The sequence below is a fragment of the Taudactylus pleione genome, unplaced genomic scaffold (assembly GCF_031769625.1).
Source record: "Taudactylus pleione unplaced genomic scaffold, aTauple2 ptg000682l, whole genome shotgun sequence".
NCBI lineage: Eukaryota > Metazoa > Chordata > Amphibia > Anura > Myobatrachidae > Taudactylus > Taudactylus pleione.
The window spans coordinates 1513197-1541158 of NW_028285084.1; the positions used below are offsets into that span (position 1 = coordinate 1513197).

At 42.8% G+C, this 27962-nt stretch overlaps 1 protein-coding gene across 3 annotated transcripts in view; it reads right to left on the bottom strand.

Annotated features, from left to right (window-relative positions):
• Positions 1 to 27962, bottom strand: part of SYNRG (synergin gamma) — a 125679-nt gene that overhangs the window by 67038 nt on the left and 30679 nt on the right. For all 3 annotated transcript variants that reach the window (XR_015872459.1, XM_088455968.1, XM_088455967.1), the window contains exons 6-10: positions 20181 to 20292; positions 17049 to 17135; positions 16617 to 16813; positions 14679 to 14915; positions 11774 to 11901 (exon numbers count right to left, since the gene is read on the bottom strand). Coding sequence is in view for 2 of the 3 variants with exons in the window: in XM_088455968.1 (XP_088312094.1) it covers positions 11774 to 11901; positions 14679 to 14915; positions 16617 to 16813; positions 17049 to 17135; positions 20181 to 20292 (761 nt within the window). In the remaining variant the exon portion in view is untranslated. The remainder of the gene's footprint in view (positions 1 to 11773; positions 11902 to 14678; positions 14916 to 16616; positions 16814 to 17048; positions 17136 to 20180; positions 20293 to 27962) is intronic.

Sequence of the window (27962 nt, forward strand, 5' to 3'; positions counted from 1 at the left end):
GGACATCTTGTCTGATGTTAGAAAAATTCTCTAATTCTGAGATTCTAGCAGGGCTCCCAGATGAACCATGCTTTGTGAAGGATTCAGTGAGGACTTTGGGCCTGATTCAGAGCCGGACGCAATTAGTGCTCGCTCGTCCAGAAAATAGGGGTGGCTATTCAAATGAACCGTTCGCTCTTTGCGGTCTGTTCACGCCTCTAGGTCTGAACGAGCGAACAAAACTTGTGGTCGTTTTTTTGAAAAATACGCCCCCTGGCCGGTCACATCCTACGTCATGTCCGCTATTTATTAGATTAATCGAGTACATCGACCAGCGTATGAACTGCTCGCTATTCTTGTGGTTGGTTTTTGCTACCACAATATTGCGAGCAGTTCTGGCTATAAAATAAGCCAGTGACGTGGTCAATGACGCTGCTGTTTTAATTATGCACACCCATAAAACGCCCGTTTTGACCTTTAAGCACGCCTGCGTTCTGATCTCCACTCCCCATTTTCAAGCACCTTCCCCTGTTACCACCCACATAGGCCTCATTCTGTCACTCAAATTATCAGGCATTCGCTATTTTGCGAGCACATGAATTTCGGCCGCACTGACTGGTTCGCGCATGCGTATAACGATCCGTACGCATGCGCAGTTGGGCAAACATCGCTCGGAGCGAACGAGAGGCCGCTTACAAGCGGCTCTGAATCAGGCCCTTTATCCAGTTGACTAACCATCCGTGCTTTTGAAGGAAAGCAATGGTTAGCTGCAGATGGCGTTGAAGCACCTCCTAGGATCCTGCTAAGAGTAGGAGGTCATCCAGATATGGTAGCAGGTCGGACACCATGACCACGCAGGTGGGCCGCCATTATAGCCATAATTTTGTTAAAATACCCGTGGAGCTGTGGATAGTCCAAAGGACAGAGCCTGAAATTGGAAGTGTTGCTGTAGTATAGCAAACCGGAGATATCGCTGATTAGAGGGCGCTATAGGTACATGTAGGTAAGTGTCCTGAATATCCAGAGATACCATAAAGTCCCCAGGCTCCATAAGCTAGGATGATACAGCATAGGGTTTCCATCCTGAACCTGGGTACCCTGAGGTATTTGTTCAGGGATTTGAGGTTCAGTATAGGCCGATGAGACCCATTTGGCTTCTGAACCAGAAAGAGAGTGGAATAATAACCGGTCCCTCGCTGAGATAGTGGGACTGGAACAATTACCCCTGCTTGCAGCAAGGACTGTCTTTGCTTTCTGGATTTGCAGGGCCTTGTTTGCGTCTGAAAGAAGGTCTGTGCAGAAAAAATGGTGGGGTGACAGTCTTAGAAATGTGAAGGCGTACCATGAGAGACCACTTCTCTTACACAAGCATCCGTGGTTGTTTGACACCAACACTGGGCAAACTGATGAAGTCTGCCTCCTACTCTGGGGTCCCCCAGGCGGAGGCTGGTCCCATCAGGTTGAGGGCTTGTCCTCGGATTGTGAAGCAGGGCATCTGGTGTTCCAGGCCTGCTTGGTGGCCCTAATGGAAGTGGACTGCCTAGAACATGACTGACCTTTAGGCTTTCCTTGGGGACGAAAGGACCTGAAAGATGTAGACCGAGGCTTTGTAGTAGCAGATGCTGAAGGCAGAAATGCGGTAGGTGATAACGCCAATGTGGTTACAATCTTGTCAAGGTCTGGGCCAAACAAGATTTCTCCATTGTAGGGCAATACTTCTAAGCCCTACTTAGAATCCACATCGGCCTTCCATGAGTGTAGCCACAGGGTATGGCAGGCAGACACTGCCGTGGCCGAAACTCTATAAGTTAGGAGACTGGCATCCAATGTCGGTTCTCCAATATAAGAAGCTGCATCACGTATGGGAGCTATGAAAGACATCTGATCCCTAGATGCGTTTGAGGGAAAAGAGTCTTCAAGTGCGTCAGCCCAGCACTCTATTGCCTTAGCCACCCATGCAATAGCCATGGTCGGACGAGCAACAGCCCCTGAAAGAAAGTACATCGATTTAAGGAAAGATCAACCTTTCTATCTGTAGGGTCTTTCAGAGAGGTTACTGTAGGGATAGGCAATGTAGCGCTCTTAATTAATCGTGTAACATGGGAATCCACAGCAGGAGGAGTCATTTTGAACAATGAGACGCAGAAAATGGATAACAGGAAGTCAGACGTTTTTGGAGCTGAAACCTCTTACCAGGCGTCCGCCAGGCTGCTGCCATGTGTTCAGCTAGTTGATCCGATAGAGGGAATTCTGCTGAAGCCACTTTCTGTCTTTTAAACAGTGGGTGCTTTAATTAGAGGCTGGTTTCGTCATCTTCTATTAGTAAGATGGATCTAACAGCTCGCACCAAAGCAGGAATATACATTTTTTATGGACTTTCTTCCTCCCCCGGAGGGGAGTCAGTGTTAGAGAGATCAGCATCTTCTGTGAGGATAAAGAAAATGGCTGCTGGAGACCTCTGAAGAGGCACGGTTGGAGGAAGATAGCAGCTCAGGGAAGCGAAACCTCAGAGGAATGGCACCTTGAGCTGAGGGGGGGGGCCGCTTTAATGGGGAAAGCTGACCTCCCCATGCCAATTATTACCCACCGGGGCGCTGGATTCCTGCTCCATATGTACCCTGGTGGTCAAGTGGATCACTGTGGACAAAGCCTGTGTTCACTCTCAGCAGCTCCGGTCCGTCCCCTGAGTCCAGAGGTAAGACTGCCTATCCACGGGTCACCGCCTTACCTGTCCCCTTGTGTCCGGGATGCAGTCTGGGTCTGTTCGTGGGGCTGACTAACAATGTCCACGCCCGCCAAAATCCCCAGCCGTTGTGGACAGTCTGCTGCTACCCACTCAGTAGAAAAACTTCAAAATAGAACTAAAATCACAAAAATAAAGATATCTGGGCTGCCTCAGCAGCCCACTACAAAATGGTGACCCGACTCAGGCCGGGCACCGATAAAATGGAGGTTCACAACACCTAAAAGGCCTGGCACAAAAACAACACTGCAAAATTAGTCTTAGTACAGTCCATACGGTATTTAAGAGTGTATTTAGGACTTTGTTTACCTATATCTTGACTCAATCTGAATTCAAACATACATGGTCTAATGAAATCAGTATGATGCAATAAGAGGAGCAGTAATTAAATGTGAACGATAGATTCATGAATAATAGAAGGAAGTGTTATTTTATAATGATAAAGGAACAACTCTTATTAAATGTTCATTTTAAAGAAGAAGTAAAGGAAAGAAAGGAGAAGGGAAGTTTAAAAAAAAATAATAAATAAATTAGGTTCCTCCTGTCCTCCAATATATAAACAAACAAGAAAAAACAAACAAAAGTTCTATTGTTATCTCACATGCAACACTCAATATTCCAGAATTAACCAAATTCAACAACAAAAACGGTCAGAAATATCCATGAAACATAGCATCACCTCTATGGAAATTAGGTTACTTAGAAGCAATACATAATGTTATCTCCTAAAGGCTGAGGAGGTGGAGACTGAAACCCACATGGGTGAGGTAGAATGTAAACTGGAATTAGTTACCGTATATACTCGAGTATAACTCGATCAGAATATAAGCCGAGGTACCTAATTTTACCACATAAAACTTGACTCTAGTATAAGCCTAGGGTGGGAAATGCAGCAGCAGCTAGTAATCCCCCCTGGTAGTGCCCCCAGTAGTAATATCCCCCACTTGTAGTGCCCCCAGTAGTAATATCCCCCCCTGGTAGTGCCCCCAGTAGTAATATCCCCCCTGGTAGTGCCCCCAGTAGTAATCCCCCCCTGGTAGTGCCCCCAGTAGTGAAATCCCCCCCAGGTAGTGCCCCCAGTAGTAATCCCCCCCTGGTAGTGCCCCCAGTAATAATATCCCCCCCTGGTAGTGCCCCCAGTAGTAATATCCCCCCCTGGTAGTGCCCCCAGTAGTAATATCCCCCCCTGGTAGTGCCCCCAGTAGTAATATCCCCCCCTGGTAGTGCCCCCAGTAGTAATATCCCCCCCTGGTAGTGCCCCCAGTAGTAATATCCCCCCTGGTAGTGCCCCCAGTAGTAATATCCACCCCTGGTAGTGCCCCCAGTAGTAATATCCCCCCCTGGTAGTGCCCCCAGTAGTAATATCCCCCCCTGGTAGTGCCCCCAGTAGTAATATCCCCCCTGGTAGTGCCACCAGTAGTAATCATCCCCTGGTAGTGCCCCCAGTAGTGAAATCCCCCCCAGTAATAATCCCCCCCTGGTAGTGCCCCCAGTAGTAATCCCCACCTGGTAGTGCCCCCAGTAGTAATATTCCCAGTAGTGAAATCCCCCCCAGGTAGTGCCCCCAGTAATGATCCCCCCCCTGGTACTATCCCCCAGTAGTAATCCCCCCCTGGTAGTGCCCCCAGTAGTAATATCCCCCCTGGTAGTGCCACCAGTAGTAATCATCCCCTGGTAGTGCCCCCAGTAGTGAAATCCCCCCCAGTAATAATCCCCCCCTGGTAGTGCCCCCAGTAGTAATCCCCACCTGGTAGTGCCCCCAGTAGTAATATCCCCAGTAGTGAAATCCCCCCCAGGTAGTGCCCCCAGTAGTGATCCCCCCCCTGGTACTATCCCCCAGTAGTAATCCCCCCCTGGTAGTGCCCCCAGTAGTAATATCCCCCCTGGTAGAGCCCCCAGTAGTAATCCCCCCTGGTACTGTCCCCCAGTAGTAATCCCCCCTGGTAGTGCCCCCCGTAGTAATATTCCCCCCTGGTAGTGCCCCCCGTAGTAATATTCCCCCTGGTAGTGCCCCCCGTAGTAATATTCCCCCCTGGTAGTGCCCCCCGTAGTAATATTCCCCCCTGGTAGTGCCCCCAGTAGTAATATCCCCCCCCTGGTAGTGCCCCCAGTAGTAATATCCCCCCTGGTAGTGCCCCCAGTAGTAATCCCCCCCTGGTAGTGCCCCCAGTAGTACCCCCCCCCTGGTAGTGCCCCCAGTAGTACCCCCCCCTGGTAGTGCCCCCAGTAGTAATATCCCCCCCTGGTAGTGCCCCCAATAGTACTCCGCCCCCTGGTAGTGCCCCCAGTAGAGAAACATAATGAAAAAAAAATAAAAAATCACTTACCTGAAACCCCGCTCCTGGTCCCGACGCTGCTACCGGCACCTCCGGCCGCTTTGCATTATGGGAGAGACGTCATGACATCATGATGTCTCTCCCATTACACACTGCGGAGCTGGAAGATGGCTCACGCAGTGGGAGCAGCAGCAGCCGATGAGAGTCTGACAGACTGACAGTCATCGGCTGCTAATTACAACAAACACACAGCTGCAGTTGCCGGCGGCTGTGTGTTTGGCACTGTGTAGTGCTGACCGAACTCCGTCCGGTCAGCACTACACACGCGGTGCAGCTGTGTCACAGAGACACAGTCTGCACCGTGGCCCGCATGGTACGCAGTGAGTGAGGCGCCCTCCAATATGTGCCGCCCTACTCAGCTGCGTAACGGGAGAAGCGGCCCTGGTCCTGGAGCATCACTCGAGTATAAGCCGAGGGGGGGTTTTTTCAGTACAAAAAATGTGCTTAAAAACTCGGCTTATACTCGAGTATATACGGTATACAATATCAGCAGGACAAAAAAAAATCCTTGACTTAATTTCAACTAGATCTTCCACAGGTAACAGGAAAAACATGAAGAATAGAGCTCATTTAAATAAATTGTGCAATAAAAATATTCCAGAATTGACTAACTTTTTATTGTGCATTTTTTCCAACATGTATTCCCAGAATTTGCTCTGAAAGCAAATGCCTGTGACCAATAATCCAAGTCTTACACGAATGTGATAAATTTAAAGGGAGTTATTGCTAAACCAGTGCTAGACAAAAAAAAACCTGTCCAGTCAAACACAATTCTCAGTGTAAGGAACATTTGGAAGATAACCACTAAGCTCAGTAATGTATTTTTCAGATCTGCAGGGAAAAGTATGTTGTTATAAGGATACAAATGTAACTAATAATATAAAATAAGAAACAGTATCTGGATGATCACTCTCAGAAAAAGAGCAACACTGTCAGAACACAAATGTAGCCAGTTACATCAAATGAAGAGCATAATATGCAGAAATGTTAAGAATAGGAGACTCATGTAATGGTGCATACACACGATCAGATTTTTCCTTCAGATATGAACGATAACGATTTAAAAATCGTTCAGTCGTTCATATCTGAAGGAAAATCGTTCATATCTGACATGCCTGAACGACGGACGATCAACGATGCGCGTTCCCGTTTGTCAGATAACGATATCTGACATCTGATGGGTTTGCAGTCAGACTTGGACGATTCCATTCATTTTAATGCAGTCAAAAATCGTTCAATCGTTCAAATCGTTCAAAACTTTGGTAAAATCGTTCAAATCTTTCAAATCGTTTAATCGTTCAGTCGTTCATCTGACAAATCTGACAAGTCTGACAAATCTGACCGTGTGTACGCTCCATTAGAGTACAGAGAACAAGAATAGATCGAAATCATGTCAAAACCATGACTATAAAGGCATTACATAAACCAATGCCTATAATTAAATCACATAAAACAATGCATCCTGAATTCTTCATTTAGTCCAGCAAGGTTACTAATAGAAGATGACGAAACAGCCTCTAAATTAAAGCACCCACTGGTTAAGGAATGCAGTTTATGTAAACCATTTAACTTCTTGTTGTAACAACATTTTTTCTCTGTCACCCTTCTCCTGAGCAGAGGGATGTGGTGCAGAATAAAACATTTAAAAGGTGCATATACACGTAACGATTTTTTTGAACGATTTGTTGTTAACGACGTCGTTATCATTCAAAAAATCGTTCAGTTTCTGAGTTATAACGATGAACAATAATCGTTCAAGCGTGCTCCCATTTGTAGTTATTGTTCATCGTCCATTTCAGACTGTCCAACATAATGATTTTCATTAAGGGAAGGAACATTTTTCGTTGTAAAAATCGTTCATTACACTTCAAAAAATCGTTCACTTATTCAAGGGAAATCTGACAGAAAATAGTTGGTTACAAAATCATTATGTGTGTATGCACGTTAAGTTGGCAAAATATATGCTGGTTTTCTTGGAAATGTTTTGCTACAGTTAAGTTTTTAAGATCACAATTAGCAACAGCAGGATGCAGTGCTTTTTTAATAGAGGAGAGATGTTGTGCTAACTTACTCTCTTTAAGCATTCTATCAGTCTTACCTACATATAATAACCTACAGTGGCAGTTTAGAACATATATAACAAATTTGCCCTCACAGTTCAATCTGTATTTGGAAGGGTACCATTTGTGTGTTACAGGATGCGTAAATACAGAACCAGTGGACAGAAAAGTGCAGAACACAAGCAAAACAGTGGTAGGCACCAGGCAAGTTAGATAACCAGTCCATATCCACAAGAAGATCTCACAGATTTGGTCCTCTCTTATATGCAAATCTGAGTTTGCCTGTTCTTTCTTTAGAAAGTACAGGACCCGAGGTAAGTGCCAATTTTTCTAAATAGCATTACATGTGAATCTGGATGCAGTTGTAAAAGTGCTGCAGAAATTCTGACCTGGGGGGGTCAAAGCTTCAGGTTTGGCCAGAAATAGGGTCTCATGTTTCTGTAAGCTCACTATATTGAGTGCTTCCTTGACTTGCCCTTTATTATATCCATGATAAAGAAACTTTTGTGCCATGATGTGCGATGCATCGAACAGATCTTTGTAAAACCTGCAATAATTGAGCATAGGAAAGGCTCTTCTTCAAAGATGGAGGATAAAAACTAGATGCATGTAACAGTGTGCTCTTGTCGGAAAGGCTCGGTGAACAATTAGTAGACAAATGGTCACCACTTTGCAGTACTGTAACATCCAATTACAAAAATTATTATTATTAGCTAAAGTGGTAAAGTTAGAGCAAAAGCTAATAGTGCTGGGCAGAGTATTTAAGTAATCAAGAAATGTAAAAAATCTGAGTTCCCCTCCATGCCAAAGAGGTCATCAATATAGTGGACACACGAGCTGATGTATTTTGAGAAATAAGAATTGTTGAAGATATGTGTTAGCTCATACTCCACCATAAACAAATATGTGTAACAGGGCACAATATTTGAATACATTGCGGTTCCATGCTTCTGCTAATAAAAACCATTTAAAAAAAATAATAATTTTTGTGTAGTATGACATTAATGAGCAGCATCATATATTTAACTAGTGGGCCTGTGTAAAGTGTGTTGGAGGTAATGGCATGTCGACACAAATTCATCCCTAAATCAGACAGTATGCTGGTGTACAGACATGACACATCTAATGTCACCAGCAGTGTCTGCAAATTGTTAATCTTAGAGATGCATGTTAAAAAAAGCAGATGTATCTTTGATGTAATGTAGGTATTTTACACCACAGGTTGCAAGTAGAAGTCCACATATTGAAATAGAGGATGAAAAAAGGGATCCCCTTGCCAAAATGATTGGTCTGCTTGGGGGGGATCAATCAAACTTTTGTGGACTTTGGGAAGAGTATACTGTAGATTATTGGTGTTTTAGGATGGTTTGTGTAAGAAATTCTGCTGTTTCTGTGCTAATGTAGTCTTTACTGATACCCAGCTGTATGCTTATGTCAATCTCATTTTTATAGGCCTCTGTAGGGTCATATTTCAATTGTATAAATTATAACAAATGTATGGAAATGATAATACTTTAACAAATATTTTACTCATTCAACTTTGCAATGTTTTTAATGAAATTCTCAACCCAACGTTACTGTAAGATGCATTACTTTTGAAAACAGTTTAGAAATCTTAACCTTTTTGAGGAATTTGCAACAACTATCCATTGAAGCACGTTATTCTTTTTTGTATGGTATACATCACTCCTCCACATTTGAATCGCTACTGAAACATGAGTTACAGGACCTGGTCTCTCCTTCAGGTGTAGAGCCTTGGAGTAGATACATCTTCCATTTTTACAATTAATGAGAATTCATATAAAATATATGAAAGATGGTATAAGGTCCCCAACTAGATTACAGAAAATAGTTCCTTCAACCTCTCCCCTTTCTCAATGATGCTGTGGACAGAGGTGATTTTCTTCATGCCTAGTAGAACTGCTCAAAAATATGTACCATTTGCTCTGAAATTTGTACTCTTTTAGGAGAGATATTAAATCACAATGTCAATCTGTTGGTAGTCCTTGTGGGCCTACTGGTATTGAAATTGTCAAAAAAACTGTATTAAGCTTATACTGCATGTCCTCCAGGTAGCCAGATATTCAATTTCAAAATTGTGTTTATTATTATTTATATAGTGGACATATATTCTTCAATGCTTCAGAGAATACTTGAACATTCACATCCATCCCTGACCCAATGGAACTTACAATATATACTCCCTACCACATGAGCAATTAGCTTCTGACAGAAATGAACCCACCATTATAAGTGTACGCGTTGGCTTACTTTTAAAACCAATTTCTTCAAACATTCATTAAATAAATTTCTGTACATAATAGTTTTTTTTATCTGTCACCAAGTCGCTTCTCTCCCGCCCCCCAAACCCCCCCCCCCCCCAAATAACCGGATTTTAACTTTACTTCACTTTATTCCATTTCTTTAATTTTTCTTCCTTATTTAACTTACCATATAAATGTTAAATTAAAGCCATTACAGAATTTACATCTGTTTTGAAAATTGTGAATGCTTTGTACGATGCATATCTTTGACGATAATAGATGTGTAATGTCGGTGACCCTGCGCACTGGATCTTTGGTAATGGTTTGGGGTGTGCTAATGTAAGATATAGGTCGCCCTGACCTAGAGGTATAACTTAGAATGATAGGATTTGTTACTGATTGCACTCTCCCATTTTGGGCCTGTCTTCGTTGTTAAGATATAAGATCTAATAATACAGTGCCTATGTGGACAGTTTATCAAGCAAGTCTACACAATGTATAGGTTATTGAGTCATTTATCACAATGGATTGTTTTTATATGTTGTTCTGCAGATGTTAATAACAAATTAGTAGTCAATGTCGCTGATCATCAGCAATTTTTGCTCCATATTAGTAGTAACCATGCAGCTTTGGAGCAAAAATTGCTGCTGATAAACTGACCACATAGGCACTGTATTATTAGATCTTGTTTTACAATAAACACAGCAATAAAAGAATATCTACCCAAACTGGGATGCAGTCAGGAAGCAGACGGTTGAAATGCCGACCGCCGGCCTCCCGACTGTCAAATCCCAGCAGGGGTCTAATGATAGGCGTCGAAATCCCGACGCCTATCATTATCCCTACGCTGGGAGCCCGACGCCCGGCATACCGAACAAAGGTAAGCCGGGCGGCGGGAGCGGATAGCTGTAGGGAGGAAGAGTTAGGCTAGGGGAATGGGGGTTTAGGGTTAGGCACCCGCCTGGGAGACTTAGGTTTAGGCTTCAGGACAGGGTGGTTAGGGTTAAGCACTTATGGGGGGGGGTTAGGCACCCCTAAGGGAGGGTTAGGGGGGGAGGGGGAGGGAGAAGGGTTAGTTTTACTTACCTTAATCCCCTGTCGGGATATTCACTCCTGCCGGTCTTCCGGCGTAGGGATTTGAACCGCCGGCCATAGAGCCAGCGGTCATACTGATTCCCCCAAACTAGTGTCTATATTGTGTAATGATAAGTACAAGTATAGAGGGAGAAGATTATAGATGAAGTAATATCTTCACAACAAAGAGCAGGCCCACAAAAGGGGAGAGCACAGTCAGTAACTAATCTTTTCGTTCTATGTAATGTTTTTGTTGCTATTGTCTATAAAAATCAAAATGGTCAGATTACCATTTTGCATCATCAGAAAAGATTGACAGGTCAAATTGAGGGCACAATAAATAAACTCTAAGCGGTATTTACTAAACTGAGAGTTTTTATATCTCCTATGTATGTGTTGAATTGAATACTTAGGGGTATATTTACTAAAGTGAGAGTTTTTAGAAATGGAGATGTTGCCCATAGCAACCAATAAGATTCTACTTAACATTTAACTAGCACCTGCTAGTCAACACATGCATAGGAGATACACCACTCCTCATCAGTGGCGGCTCCCGAGGTGGGGCAAAAGTGCAGTCCAAAATTCAAATAGGGAGCCACACCAACTGCCAGTGAGTCAATGCCAGTGATATTTGGCAGCATTTGGAAGGGCAGTTAAGTGTGGCTCCCCTATTTGAATTTTGCACTGCGTGGCCCCATCTATGGAGCCACCACTGCTCCTTATAATGTGTATTAAATACCAACATGCCTTAAATACTGCTCTATTTTAAGTCAGGATAGGAGTTAAGAGCTAACCATATTAAATTTATTTCTACATTTCTTTTTTTAATTGTGATGCGTAAATGACTTTGGTTCTAACACACAAACTTTCTAATTTGTTTAAATGATTTTTGACAAAAAAAAGCTTCTACTCCGGTCAATCTATAAAATATTTTTGTGAAGTTGGACCCTAGTTATTATTTATATTTAATTAGAACCTGACACCAGTTTGTACTCTGCTTTTTTGAAATTACAGATATCCTTGTTTTTCGCCAAATAGGAATTAAAAAAATATATTCAAAAATATCTCAGTTCCCCTGGGAGAGAGGACATAATACCATAACACTTTGAGCAATAAGCTCATTTTGGAAAATTAGCTGTTCGTATACACTTTGGTCTCTTCCAGGGCTGCTTCTGCCTCAATTCCGCACAGTTCTGCTACTCTGTTCATTATTGTTAAATAAACAAAGTGTACACTATGTAATAATAAATAAAGGAGCACTGTACAGCCTACACTTTCAATGACTAGAATACTAATATATAACAAACATGTTCATACCTGTTGTGCAGCACGGACGATGAGGATTTTGAGGTTACACTTTGGAAATCAGCAAAAGAATCATCAATGGATCCGGACTTAGAGGCATCTTGAAAATCTTGAAAATCATCATCATCTGATTTGAAAAGCTATACAATAGGTAATAACTAGTTAGTTACCAAACAGTCACTGAGTTAGCTCCTATTAAGAATTAAGATTCTTGAAGGAACAAAATACTCTTCCATGTATAAAGCAGACATCAGGACAAGCTCATAATATAGTAGAGCAGAACAATACCTTCCCATAAGCGCTCTCGTCATACTACCTACAATATCACAGTACTAACACGTCTTACAAAAATGGATTCTTCACCACCCCAACGTGATATTGTATTTATTAATGCTCAATAAATGTAAGACAGCTATATATAATAAACGCTGGCCTCTGAAACGTAAGATCGCTTCAGAGGTCACCGTTCCCACGGATGCAGTGCGTGGGTGACATCATGATGTCACCCCCGATGAGAGGACCCTGTGTACCTTTAACTGGATCCAGTTAGATCCAGCAGGCAGTAGCAGCGACGGCGGGACTCTGGAGCCCTGACAGTGTGGGGCGAAGACAGGTAAGTTTCTTCACAGGGTTGTGGGCAGGGAGGGGGAGCTAGTACTGAGGGCACAAATACTGGTGGCATTGGAGAATGGGCACAACTATAGGGGGCACAAGTACAGGGGGCATTGAAAAAGGGGCACAACTACAGGGGGCATTGCAGAAGGGGCACAACTACCGGGGGCATTGGGACATCTGGCAGGTAGCCATGTGTTATACATATATATTATATATATACACATACACACACACACACACACACACACACATATATATGTATATATATATATATATATATTTATTGATAGGGGCCCCACACGTTTTTGCCCAGGGGCCCCCAAAAACCTTAATCCGGCCCTGTTGGGGCCCAATGTACTGCCCAAGTTTGAAAAGCAGTATTAACAAAATGATAACAGTGTTTTGAGCACACTCGTCTGAGATTTAATTAAAAGTTACATTTTAATGATTTGATTAAAATATTCTGTGTATAAACGGTGAAATATTTAAAATCAACTACTTTAGTAAGGAGAAGGGATCTTTATTTTGTCCTCTACTGTTTCAATTAATTTAAGCACCTTATTCCCTATACAGATCTATAATATTGTGGTCAATACATTTCACTATGTCTTCGGTGTGTGTTATTCAGATTGTAGCATTGGATAAGATCCCTTGTAAGTTTAGGGTTTGATAGTCAATTAGTTATAAGAGTATTGCTCAATAATGTAATTGTTTAAATGGAACATAATAGGATTGGAGATGTACACACTTTTAGAATCTGCTGCTAGACACCCTTTACTTGCAAGAGCACTAGCAGTTCAGTTGACGAGTGTTAGTTCTAATGAATATCAGTTTCAGAAGTCAGCCTTTTAATTGGCAACAAATACTTTTTCAGAGGCACAAAAACCCAATGTTACAATCTGAATAACACACACAGAAGACATAGTGGAATGTTTTGACCACAATATTATAGAGCTGTATAGGAAATAAAGTGCTTAAATGAATTGAAACAGTAGATGTCTAAATAAAGATCTCTTGTACTTACTAAAGTAGTTGATTTTAAATATTTCACAGTTTATACACAGAATATTTTAATCAATTAATTGGAATATGTGAGGGATGCCTCACTGTTAGCATTTCTTCTATGCGCCTATACCAGTGGTTCCCAAACTGTGCGCCGCGGCACCCTGGGGTGCCTCGGGACACTTGCAAGGGTGCCTCAGGTGGTCCAGCACCAAATGAAATTATTTATGGCCGATGTAATATAAATATGTGGACAAACAGAAGCGCAAACCTGTCACCCACTATATAACCAAACCTAAGGATGACAGGTAAGTACAATTTACTTCACTACATCTTTTTGAGAATTTCTTAATAAAACTGTTGGCTTAGGGGCGCCATGAACACAATTCTGATGCACTAGGGCGCCGCAATTCAAAAAAGTTTGGGAACCACTGGCCTATACTAATATACCATGTGTGTGTTACCCACATCTGCTATACAATTTGAGAGCTTAATGTATGCCCAAAATGCAAGGGGAATTTAATAATGAACATATAGGTTTATGTGTGTCTGAAAAAAGTATTTGTTGCCAATTAAATGGCCAGCGTCTGAAAATGATATTAATTAGAACTAACACTCGTGAACTGAACTGCTAGTGCTCTTGAAAGTAAAGGGTGTCTAGCTGACTATCAAAACCTATACTTACAAGGGATCTTATCCAATGCTACAATCTGAATAACACACACAGAAGACATAGTGGAATGTTTTGACCACAATATTATAGATCTGTACAGGGAATAAAGTGCTTAAATGAATTGAAACAGTAGAGGACAAAATAAAAGATCCCTTCTACTTACTAAAGTAGCTGATTTTAAATATTTCACCGTTTATACACAGAATATTTGAATCAATTAAAAGTTATATTTTAATGATATCTCAGACCAGTGCGCTCAAAGCACTATCTTTTTGTTAATACTGCTGTTTGACTACAGTGAGCTGCACCCCTCTATAACATGCTGAATTTGATGATAAATTAATTTTGGTATATTTAAGAGAGGCAGGATCTGCAACTGGTGCAGCTGTTTCCCGTGTTGTACTCAAGTTTGAAAAGCACCAGATATACACATGGGGCTCTGTCAACCTGCTGTGGAGCCTCACAGCGACTGTCCTCCCTGAAACAGTAGTAATTCTGCCTTTGGTTATAAAACATCTACAACTACAATTGCTTTACTATATTTAGCTTTTATGTTCATGGCTTAGTTTAATAAAAAATGATGGTTCCAAATACTGTTCAATACCAGTGTACAAGAATTATCCTTACCGGCTGAGTGAAGGATGATGGCAAGAAATTGGACTGTTTGACCTCTCCCACAGCAGATGATGTACTTTTCAATGCAACAGTTGGCTGGCTAACATCAAGAGGTTTAGATACAACAGGAACTGGAGACACCACATGGTGCTGATCCATGGGGAAAGACACTTGGAAGTTATGGAAAGTTGGTATAGGTGCAGATGTAAACTGATTAAGTATATCCATATTTAAGGAAAAGTCTCCTCTCTGCAAAAAAAAAAAAAAAATGAATGAAATAAAATAAACACAAACAAATGTGCCCATATACATCTATCCTCTGGGCGCTACAAGTCACGCTACACATAACGTAGGAGCTCCAGGTGACTCGGTAGCGCCGATCGACTTTTTATCTACAAATGCATCTTATTCGCACAGCGATGCAAATAGATAGCACAAGCAAAAAATGATATGCAGCATGCCTATATTCTGTGTGCAACTGCGGGTGTATCTGCATACAAAACGCTACGTTACAGTGTTACAGCCGCTGACACTGTAACGTAGCATTTCGAATGCAGATACACCTGCAGTCACACACAAAACATAGGCATGCAGATACACCTGCAGTCACACACACACAAAACATAGGCATGCAGATACACCTGCAGTCACACACACAAAACATAGGCATGCAGATACACCTGCAGTCACACACACAAAACATAGGCATGCAGATACACCTGCAGTCACACACACAAAACATAGGCATGCAGATACACCTGCAGTCACACACACAAAACATAGGCATGCAGATACACCTGCAGTCACACACACAAAACATAGGCATGCAGATACACCTGCAGTCACACACACAAAACATAGGCATGCAGATACACCTGCAGTCACACACACAAAACATAGGCATGCAGATACACCTGCAGTCACACACACAAAACATAGGCATGCAGATACACCTGCAGTCACACACACAAAACATAGGCATGCAGATACACCTGCAGTCACACACACAAAACATAGGCATGCAGATACACCTACAGTTACACACACAAAACATAGGCATGCAGATACACCTGCAGTCACACACAAAACATAGGCATGCAGATACACCTGCAGTCACACACAAAACATAGGCATGCAGATACACCTGCAGTCACACACAAAACATAGGCATGCAGATACACCTGCAGTCACACACAAAACATAGGCATGCAGATACACCTGCAGTCACACACAAAACATAGGCATGCAGATACACCTGCAGTCACACACAAATCAGCAGCAGCTATGTGTTCTAACAATTCGCATCACTGTGTGAATAAGACGCATTTGTAGGGAAAGTCGCACGAAAAGACGCTCAGCGCTACCGAGGTACGCCACGGCATGGCGCGACTAGAAGGGCTGTTTAGTGCGCAAGGAGGCTAGATGTATGAGGACATATCTGTAGCACACAGATATACAAGTGTTACATATCAAATTAATCAGCCGTGTCTCCTGGTGTACCCTAGTTGCATTGCAACGCATTTCCGCCCGACTCTAGCAGAGTTGCATGGGACCTGGCAGCTCACAGCAAGGACACTCACAGCAAGGACACATCTGTACATGGAAAATCTAAAGACTATTCTGTCAGCGCTTTGTAGCAAGTTTCCATGTTATGATGGGGAGTTTCTCTATCAGCTGGCATATAGTCACTGCTTTAATGTACAGCAAATCTGCCAAGTCATGTGGATTCATGTCACAGCAGCTAAACATACACCTTGATCTACATCAGATCTCTACACAATGACTTAAAGGTTTGGAAGGCACTTTAGATGTACTGCAATGTTTACATTGAAGCATGCATTTTACCTTAATGCATATCTGAGAATTTCTATCTTATAGTCTGGTGGTCCTTTAAAATGTATTAGATGGGACACTATTTCACACCAACAGAAGAAAAAAAAGACGTGTTACCTGAGCAATGCCGATCATGGCAAGCACAATATAAAGTTCTTCTTTTGTGAGCTTCCCTGGAGTGGTTTGATTTGCCATTGCCCAAATTTGCCCCAGTGTTTCCCGAGGAAGCCCAGATGACAGAAGAATTGGATACAATTTGGCTGTATCTATTCCAGATGTAGAAAGGGTTGTTTCTAAAATACTCTTATAAAGATCTAAGAAGAAAGAAAAAGAATACATTCACAAATTGATATATTCTATGCAATTATTATGTTGTCCTTTGCCAAGGACAAGGGCAGGTCATTCTGTCACAGAATAAAGTTTTGATTTGCTGACAGGCATGGCTGCTTAGAATAAGCGCCATAAGGTATTGGTCACAGACAGATAATGCACTACAGTCAAACAAGCAAATTGAATTACAATACAAATATAGAAAGGAAAAAGACATACCTGGGACAATGCTGTCATTGTAAATCCATGAAGGTAGCATTGGCTCAATTGTATCTGTTGCTGAGAACATTCTAACACCAACTGTTGCTATAAAGCAAAAAACGGCATAATTTGAAATTTCATATGTATTTACTACATGAGTAATTTAAGTTCACTACATTTCTTTATTAATTATGATACTTTAGTGGTGGTTCTTCTGTTGACACAACTGCTCTAACAGAAAGCCTTTGGCAAAGTTTGTCTTTCTGATAAAGCAGCACAGTACCTGCTGTATGCAGGTATAACAAATAGCCTAGCCACAACTCTATACACTGCGAATGGTGAAGATTTCAGTGGAGGGACCCAACCCAAAGAGCAATAACATAAAAGCAAATTTAGCAAAACTGATTTTCAAAAGTACAAAACCACTTTTAAACCAAAAATAACAGATCTTATGCAAAAGTAGTTATTTTGTTGCTTGTGGAGTGTAGTTTTCCTGGAAAATCTGAATGAGATGAAGGGACATATTATTGAATTGAATAGCTAACAGACAGACAAGTATATCCAAATTTGCTATTTTTTTGTCCACTGTTTAACACACCTGAGTGCTATGTTGCAGTTAAAAAATATATTTCCTGGTCAAGAATTTAAGAGCTCCAGATTATGAACTTGACATAAATATTATAAAATGAAAGTACATCCTCTTTACACCTAACTTTTGCCCATGCTTTTTTTTCCATTTTAGAGATATTAAATGCCTTTTAAAATGAACACATACTTGCCAGTGATATCATGGAAAATGTTAACACTTATTTATGGAACTTACACAGACAGAAATGATCAATGAAGACATTTCTTTTATGCAACTACATACAGGCAAAATTACACAGCTTTAGCTCCATTTTCAGAAGAAAATGTACAGAATTAATAAAATTAATTAAAGCAGGATAGTTTATAGAATCCATAGGTGACAAACCCCATGTTGTTTAATTATGCTCCCTCCCATTCAATATGTTCCAGTTGCTGGTCTCAGAGTGATGAGCCACAAAAGGTACGGTACCAGTACGGAGAATTACAGCCCACAGCATTCTTTGCAATGGACACAAAGTATGTCATTAACAGCTCCCCACTTGGCATTTTAGGTACTACACCAATCTGACAGATTTAGGGGTAAATTAACTAAGATTCGAGTTTGATCGAGTTAGCAATCTCTGGAGAGTTTGGGCATTTTTTTCCACTTTCCACAAATTTACTAATGTAAAACCCAGGAGAGAAATCTCCTTTGCTACAGGAAAATACTGGAGAGTTAGCAAACTCTCTTCACTTCACCATTGGCTAAACGTGAGTGACTTTTCACTGGTGAAGATAGGATTCAGAAATTAACAAAGATGAGTGTTTATAAACTCTCATAAGAACAGACAACACTCCTCTAAAATTTTGTGAAAAACAAATTCACCTGTCTGTGAAATGCGAGTTTGGCAAATACGTACACAGATCAGTGTGATCCATGTATGTTTCTGCCTGTAAATAGTAAAAAAATGGTTAAATGTACCTCTCCTCCCCCCCTAGCACCAGACCCAAACCGACCGGGGTGTAATGCCACAGCCAGGAGACCCTATCTCCGGGTCTCCATGGCCAAAGCATTCGCACCCCAAATTGGTTAGCTTAAGCCGGGGATCTCAGGGGAGGTGGGGAACCCCCAATAATGGGTCCCCCCTCTCCCGAAACTGTAGAGCGGCTGCTGATTGGCTCCGGCTCCTGACAGTTCCCACCTGGGCTGGTCAGTGAGTCAGGAGCAGCAGTCAATCAGCGGCCGCTCTACAGTTAGGGGCCGCTGATTGGCTGCAGGCTCCTGACAGTTCAAACTGATTAGTCAAGAGCCGGGTAGCATTGTATGTGGTCACACACATACACCGTTACAGTAACTATATGGATCGGTTTCCGTGTTTGATTTTGCCAAGACCCCTGGATGCTACGGAGACCAGCGTGAGGATGGAGGCGAGTATAGGATCTTTATTCCAGGTACTCCAAATGGATTCTATGGGGACAGACCAGCTGGCACAGGTAAGTATGTGTGAATGAGGTAGGTAGGTGTGCAATAAAGTTTTACTTTAGACAATGTGTGTGTACTGTGTTTTTTTAACTATTTATTTTACAGTGGAGATAAGGGTGCTGGCCGCCTTCTGGCACTTGTAGTTCCACAAGTGCCAAAAGGGCAGACATGCTGGCACCTGTAGTTCCACTGTAAATTACAATAGTTTTCAACTATTTAACAAATTATTACCCCCATGCCCACAACCCATGGGTGTGGGGGAAGAGCCCCGGGCTTCAGCCCAAGCCTGGGGTTTCGGGAGAGGGGGGACTCTTTCTTGGGGGGGTCCCCACCTCCACTGTGTACCCCGGCTTGGGCTGACCGGCTTGGGGTGAGAATGCTTTGGCCCTGGAGACCCGGTAATAGGGTCTCCTGGCTGTGGCATTACACCCCGGTCGGTGGCGGTCCGATGCTTATTTTAAATATAGGGGGACCCCTACGCATTTTTTCCCCCAATATTTAACACCAGGACAGGCCCTGCAGCCAGGTGCTGGTTCCTAAATTACAGGGGAAGCCTACACGTTTTGTTCCACTAAATTTTAAAAACCAGGACTGGCTGTGCAGTTCGGGTCTGGTTATGCTTTTGGGGGGGACCTTACGTTATTTTTTCTTTATTTAACCATTTTTTTTTTTTTACAGGTACAACACACAAGCAGCCTCCACATATCTCACTGATATGTGCAGGCTGCTTGCTCGGGAGAGTTTTGCAGAGAGAAAACACTGCAATCTTGGGTGAGTAATCTCCTTCAAAACATGGTAGTCGGGGGAGGAGTCTCCATCTGCTACACCATCGGCCATCTCACTCTCAGCTAAACTCAGTTTTTTGTATATTTATGAGTTTCAGGAGCCTCAAACCACCCGAGTTTCGGCGATGCTAATTGAGTTGGAAAAAAAAAAAACTCGATCAGACTTGAGTCTTAGTAAATTTACCTCTTAGAATCTGATCCAAATTTAGCTACTGTTAATTTCTAATTTTGAGACTGGCATCTACAAATAGGTAGCAGCTGAAGAGAGAATAAGCTCTGTAATACATTAGGTACATTTTTCTAACAAGTAAATACCTGGTTTCCTGGCATGTAATACAGGTGTAGGGTGCATTCTGGCATCTCTGGAAAAACCATCTAAATTTCCTTTAATAGCTTCCATTGCATCATCTCGGTTTTGTTCTGCAGTCTGAAAAAAGTAGCATAACAACACATTCTCTATTAGCAATCATATTACCATATGAAAATACAAACACGAGGCACTTGAAGACCAACCTGAGTACCAATGAGAGCGCCTGCAGTCTGAGTACATACAAGTGAAGACTAAAGGCCACCATACATCAGAGATGGATCACCACGATCCTAAGATCCGAAACGGCGATCCGCTGGTCGGAAATGCCGACCGGCGGACACCGATGTTACGCGATTTGTCACAGGATTGGTGAAATTCTACATGTTAAATTTGACCGATCTGCCAATCACGATAATTTTTTGATCGTGATCGGCAAACCTGTAAAATCCAACATGTTGGATTTCACCGATCCGCCAACCCGGCATCTCTGGATTGCCGCATTGCGGTGATCCGTCTCTGATGTATGGGGGCCTTAATCTGTGACACACTTAGACTTCCAAAAAAAAAAAAAATTAACAGCAAGTGTTTAGCAAATAAAAAATTTTGCAATGCATTTTAGGTGTTAAAACATTACTGATGGGGATATCAAAAGCTTAGTATGGGTTTAGAGAATTGGCTTCCAGAGTCAGAGGACTGATAAACAGAAGCATAACATCCTTCCGGAGAGGGAAATTGGACTGTTGCAGAAAATAAAACATCAGATGAATGACAGAGAATGTTCATGCTAGAGTATAGACTACAGTGTTGTTCACAGAACGCAAGGGGAGATCAACCAACTGGCACAAATTCCTTAGGATAGACTGCCTATATAGGAAGGCAGAAAAACGTGTAAGACTTTGGTAGTAACAAAACAGTGTATCATACATTGCAATATATAAAATTAATTATCTTAAATATAGGTTCCTTCCATTTATGATCCAAGACATTAATCCATTTCTATTTCGTGTAAATGAGCATACATTTGAATTTTGCAGCAATAATTTATGACAGACCTGTCTTCCATCAGCAAAGAGATACACCTATCCTTGGAGATCACTGCTAATAAACTAAATGTAAAAATAAGTGTGTGTATATTATTGGTAGAAGGTTAGTTGACTGTTGAATGTGTGTAAATATATAAATAAATAAAATATACTGTGTTTCCTTAAATCCAATGCATACAATAGATTCTCTTTCAAGTCAGATTGACATCACTGTTTAAAATCAGTGTCATGTGCACCCTTGCACCATATTTAGACCTGTGTACTAACAATTATACAATGTAGTGTGGGTCCTTATTTCTGATATGTCATTGCATTTAAGACTGTGGTGTTGTTTGTAACCAACAATGGAATCCTGATATCTTAATTAGTGAACAGCTGTAGATGATCAAAAAACAAAGATAAAAAAAACAGACTTTCAATTAATAAAAACCTTATTTTGCCGCATGACAGTTTAGACAGAAGAATGAGAAATATGAATGTAGTAAGTATTAATTGCATTAAATTGTTTGCCAACCGGCAGCATGGCCTGTACGGGCATAGAGTAGAACGCTGGTCCTGCAGCTCTCCAGCCTAAATATCCTGCTGACTAATCCTGCGGCTACCCCGAGACTCCTACCTATCTTGATTTGTTGTCGGGTGTCCTACTGCTGCCCGGTGGAGTGTTTCTGCTGGGCTCCGGGTCTCTGCCGTCTCCTTTTCTCCCTCCGAATTGGTGGGGCCTTTGCTGTTTTCGGGCATCAGGTCACCATTGCAGAAGCCTCCTGTCTGCCCCCGCTGTTCTGCAGTGATTCTCTGGGAGTTTGACAGTTCCTGACATTGGACTGGTGCCTGCTGCCTTGTACTGACTGGATCCTGGACTTCTGACCCTCAGTTGTGTACTTCGGACTGCCGCCTGCGATCTTGGAAGCCCTCTGCTGTTGTCTTTGTCATCTCTGCTGTTGCTTTGCCCGCCATTCCCTAGCGCTGGGATGTGAGGTTCTGGTCTCCTGCTGTGGATATTTGTCTCCTCCGGTCTGTGGGTCCTGTCTTTGAAGCGGTGACTGCTGCTCTCCTGTGGCTACCTCTGCTCAAGCTCTGTGTGTTACCCTGTTGATTTTTACTGCTGTTGTCCTCTGGATTGATGCTTACCTATTTACTATGATCCTCTTCTGATATGACTGTATCCTCTGTCCATATTATGGAAATACTCCTGCACACCATTATTGCCTCTGAGAAGAGGTTGGCAGCCCAGCTGATGGAGTTGTATACATGTCAACCTATGTCGCAGGGGCGGGTTGAAACTGCTGAGACAGAGTACTGTTCCTATTCGTACAGCCTGCAACGCTCCTACTGTTTACTAGCTGATCCCTTTGGAGTCTCAGAAGGTGCTGTGGCCGGAGGAAGATTCTGCCACCCTTGAAGGATGTTTTTTTGCAAGCTCATTTTCTTCTAGGTTTACGGTTGACCGGCCCTCCTGTACATCTCTGGAGTATCACTTTTGTCTGACCCTCAGAGCATTTATTGTACAAAATTTCTGTTATGTAGATCCTGATATTGCTCTTCTCCTTAATAAGAATGTCGAGGCATTTGGGCTTGATGGGTGGGGGTTGGTTGTTTACCAGTCTTCATATGGGGGACCTCGGCATGGGCCATTTCATATATCCCGGAATGGGTAGATCCTCCTTAATTGATTTCTGTGTATTTACTATCCTATATCCTTTATTGGTTTAAGTACATTTGACTTATTGCCATTTGTTCTGGTCTCATCTGTTCTGTTACCTTATTCTGCTATATCTCTACATAAACCATTTTCCAAACCCCAGGGGGGATACTTGCCTTTAGGGTTAATCTGTTTTATTATTTTTCTTTTTTTATTTGGGTTTTATGTTTGATTAGGCTAGATGCCTATTATTTATGGGAGTCTCTTTGTAGTTTGTTAAATCCTGGACTGAACGCACCATGGCCTTAGGGTTCACAGGAATAGTTGCCTTCAAGTTTTTATAGTGTAGTTTGGGGAAGATTGGTATTGGAGCAATCTGTGCTGGTGTTGGGATATAGCCATGATACACTGATTTTCTGCTAGAACTAAGTTCATACTCGTTATATTGTTACTCGCTAGTCTTTTGGAGTTGTGTGGTGTGGGACTGAATGGCACCTTCAGTTCCTCATTTCAATACACTGTAAGGATATTTTGTATTTGTTGATCTTATATATTCTGTAAAACAATGTTGTGTGGTTGGCCCGGACTTGACACTGTTGAGTCGATCGCTCTGTGTTATACTATGCTATGTCTCTGTAATGTTCTCTTATATTTGATTATTCTGTATGTATCTAACTCCTATCTGTTAAACTCTGGATTATAATGTATAGGTTAGGTCTCCTTGTTGTACAGTTTTCTCTGTGGGTGATAAATGTCAAATTTTTCAGAAATAAACAATTAAAAAAAACATTGTTTGCCAACCAGCATGCTCATCTATTTTCATCTGGGTTTATCTGTAAGTGAGTAGTCCGTTTATTGACAGTCAATAGGTTGACAAACTATAGTGTTGACCCCAGTAGTTGCTAGTTACCCGCTGCAACGGCAGAGAAATGCCAACAGCACCGTAACTCTCCTCCTTATGGGTCTGTGAACAAAAATCAGAGAGAATCTGGAGGTACCGTAAGTGTGACACATATGTGGACGCAACAATGCCAACATCATTATTGGAATGTTAATCAAAGCAACAGTCGATGCTTTACGACCATATCGGCTAAATTACTTCTGCATTATCCCTTCTACATATAGTTTGTCAACATACTGACTGTAGCTGGGGGAGGAGCTACTGGTGGAGAGCCTACCTCCCCAGTGCTGCATGAATCGCCGAGGCCGCTGGCCTAAACAAATCCCCGATGCCAGCCTTTTAGATGCCCCGGTGGCCTAGTGGGGTTGCGGACGAACCGGACTGCAGCGTCCTCCGGCTAGTCTCCATAGCCGGAGGCAAGGACTGCAAGTGGGGAATCGCTTTACCTTATCCTCCATTTATCCGGCTGCAGCCCTCGGGTCTCCAGTAAAGCGGCTTGCTAAGCCCCGCTGGTGCCCACTGTAATCACTGGACGCTCACCGATGTTGCGGCACCGGCGGAGGTTTTTGGAGCACCCACACGGGCAACCATTAGGACGCTCAGTGCTGCTTGATCTTAAAAAAAAAAAAACTAAGATATAATAAAAATAAAGCTTGGGGCTGCCTTTGGCTGGGGGCAGGGTATAAATGAAGGAGGACCGGTTCATCCTGGGAGCTAAAGCTATGACTGTTTGGTGCCTGGTTAGCGCCAACCACCTACACCCCATCACTGTGGATCCCTATGGACCGTGAAGACAAAAAAAAAAAACATAGTACATATCTATTTTTCACACAATTACTTCTACACCTACCGGCCTTGGGTGCAGAGAAGAGTCCCGGTCTTCAGCCTAAGCCTGGGCTGCTCGGGAGAGGGGGGGACCCCTTTATTGGAGGGGTCCCCACCTCCCCTGAGATCCCCAGCTTGGGATGACTAGTTTGTGGTGTTAATGCTTTGTCCGGGGAGACCCGGTGAAAGGGTCCCCTGGCTGTGGCATTACACCTCGGCTAGATTTGAGTCAAGGTGCTGGTTTTAAAAATAGGGGGAATCCCACGCCATTTTTACCCTATCTTTAAAACCAGGACTGGCACAGAGAGCCCAGTGCTGGTTCCCAAAATACAGGGGAACCCTACACATTTCCCCACCATATTTTTAGAACCAGGACTGGCTCAGAAACCTGGAGGTGGTTTTAGTTTTGTGGGCCTATGTCTTTTGTGGAAGACTAATTTACAAGAAACATATTTACATAATTCCATCTTTACATATGCTGTATGCTTTATAATGAAACAGTTCATGAAATTCAATATGCCTTTGCACATCCATTTTGCTTTGTGCAAAATCACATTTAAATACAGAAATTAGGTAAGGTGTCTTTAAGGCCGCTCCCAAGGAAAACTGTTTATCTGAAAGTGTGTACAAGAGCTTGTCCATTTATGTATAGTTTTGTCCGAGAGAAATTTAGTGAAAGAGTCGCACCAAATATAGAAATGCAGAACACCATGATCATCTCATAAAGGAATCTTTTTCTCTTTAACTGCCAAGCACAGGAAGAAACCATAAGAGCAAACTTTGTCTATCTGATAATGTCAGTGGGTGTACAGGGGGTGTATTACCTGAAGATTGTAATAAGGTATAAATACTCTGTAACAATGTCAATCATGGTTGATTGCTGCATTAACCCTGAGAGACATGTTCTCCCAGTTAAAGGGCTAGATCTATTTATTTAATTAATTAATAAAATGACAAATTCTTAAGTATACTGGATTGGACTTTATTACTATATGCAACAATGGAACACCTGATAAAAGGTAGACTTAAACACTTTTCTTTTTTAAAAATTAACCCTTTATTTTTTTCCCCCACACACAAGCAGTCTGCACATATCTCACTGTTATGTGCAGGCTGCATGTTTGGGTGAGTTTGGCTGCGACATACATCTTCGAAAAACTCGATATAGCAAAACATGATTCTTGGTAAATTTGAGTTTCAGCAGGAAACAGTCTCCCAAGTTTCAGCGATGCTGTGAGAGTTTAAACTCGGACCAGACACGATTCTTAGTAAATTTACCCCTAAATCGCCTCTTTCATTAGTAACATATTAATCACGGATATTGAGAATGGCACTCAATATACAGAATAAAATAAATGATTTAATGTAGTTGGTTTTAACTAAAGTGCAGTGGTATTTCTAATGACAAATTGGATTTTTTTGTGATTTCTTTCAGTTATGGGACAGTCATTTGAATATTCAGAAATTTGGCGACTGTGAAATGCTAACACTTTGAAAATATGCATACACATATTAAGACTGCAATATTCTAAACACAGAAATATAGATAACTTTTTTTTTTTTTTAAATCTATCATTTACAGACCAAGCATATTCTGGACTTTTATTATACAACATTTATGAAACAAGTACATACAGTACACTCAGAGGTGTAACCAGGTCGCGGTTGGTATAGCTCAGGGCCTGAAATTTTTCTAAAACCTAGGAGCCAGGATGAAAGTGTAGGAGCACCCCTATGCAGTTCCCCCAGTAGTGGTCCCCCTCTGCAGTGCCCCCAGTAGTAGTCCCCACTATGCATTGCCCTTGGTAGCACCCCCCCTATACAGTGCCCTAGTAACAACCCCCCCTTATACAGTGCCCCAGTAGCGGCCACATACCCCCGTACAGTGCCCCCAGTAGCGGCCACCCCCCTATGCAGTGCCCCCTGTAGCGGCCACGCCGTGGTGGCTGTGTGTTTGTTACTCTGTAGTGTGGACCGCACTCACGGTCTGCACTACAGGGCCCGGGGGTTGCTGAAAATCTGGTCGCCAGGCAACCAGATCTGGTCACCATGGCGACCTGGTCCACGGGTTTTGTCGAGCCCTGGTATAGCTGGACTAGTGAGGGGCGGTTCTGCAGCCGTGGTAAGTACTGATGTGTCCTTATACATCAAGCCTCAATTTAACACGCAGCACGACCTGCCTGGTGTGAGTGAGCCACCAGGTGCCATTAGACACTGCTAGCGGCGGGCATCTTTGTGCGCCTTTGTGCTAAAAATACGTTTATTTATATGCGTCCTCCTTCCTCCCATTCTGCCAGACGTCACGTACGCTCCTCACCTTAATGAAGAGGGGAGCAGCGGACCAACCCAGAAGAGGCGGCGCCATGTTGAGCCGGCACGACAAACTGCTGCCCTCTAGGACAGCAGCGCCCGCCGGCTGCGGGTCTTGGCGGGCTCCGGAACGGAGACCCGATCAATAGCAGGCAGGGAGTGAACGCAGTTCTCCTCTCCAGTAGTCCGGCAGCAGTGCTGATCTTCATAGCCGCCGGACCTCCCGATGATTGCTGCGGGTGCAGCACACATTGCAGACTAAGTTAAATAAAATAAATAAAAAAAGTAAACTAATCTAAAAGTACAGGGCTGCGGAGCAGGCCTAAAAAAACAGCCCAGCTTCCATGGTCAGTTGGTCACTTAAAAAAACTCAAGACCACAGGTTGCAGAGGGGAGGGAGCTCAGAGGGGAGGAGCTAGTCCCTTACAGTTACACTAGTCTAATTAAGTGCCAGCTCCTTCGGTCCCTAAAGCAACCCCATGGTCCAGTGTCCCCCAGATTGAATGAAAGAGAAAGTATATTGACCTCCCGTCAGCATAGGGGTTGTGTCGAATCTGTCCCTACCTTACCCTAACAGGTCCATGCTGTGCCAAGGATCTTCCACTGGTGTCAGGAGGTGATTCAGCGCTTCTACCTGTACCTGGTAGATGTCTTACACAGGGTGCCTTGAGGCTTTACTGCGTAGGGCTTTTTCCAGTAATCACATTGAGGCCAGGAGTAGGGAGTCGGCAGAATTAATCACCTCACTGAGCCAGTTGTTAAGCGATCAAAGGATTCTGGCACTCCGTGACCCTCCACTAATGTCCGGAGAGTTTCTAGAACTCCACCGTCTGTGCCCTGTATTATATTACCATCAATGTGCTTTTGGGTTCCAGCTCCCGGCAGAATACTCTCCAGTAGCAGAGAGGCAGGCAGGGGGCATGGCAGCATGAATCCCCACAGCGAGTGCGGGCGTGTAATAGAGCCAGAGGTGAGAAGGAACAAAAGGCTGAGCTAGTGACCATGGATGATCTAACTCATGCCCAGCATGGCGCACTGGTAGTGGGCAGGTCACAACCAACCCTAACTG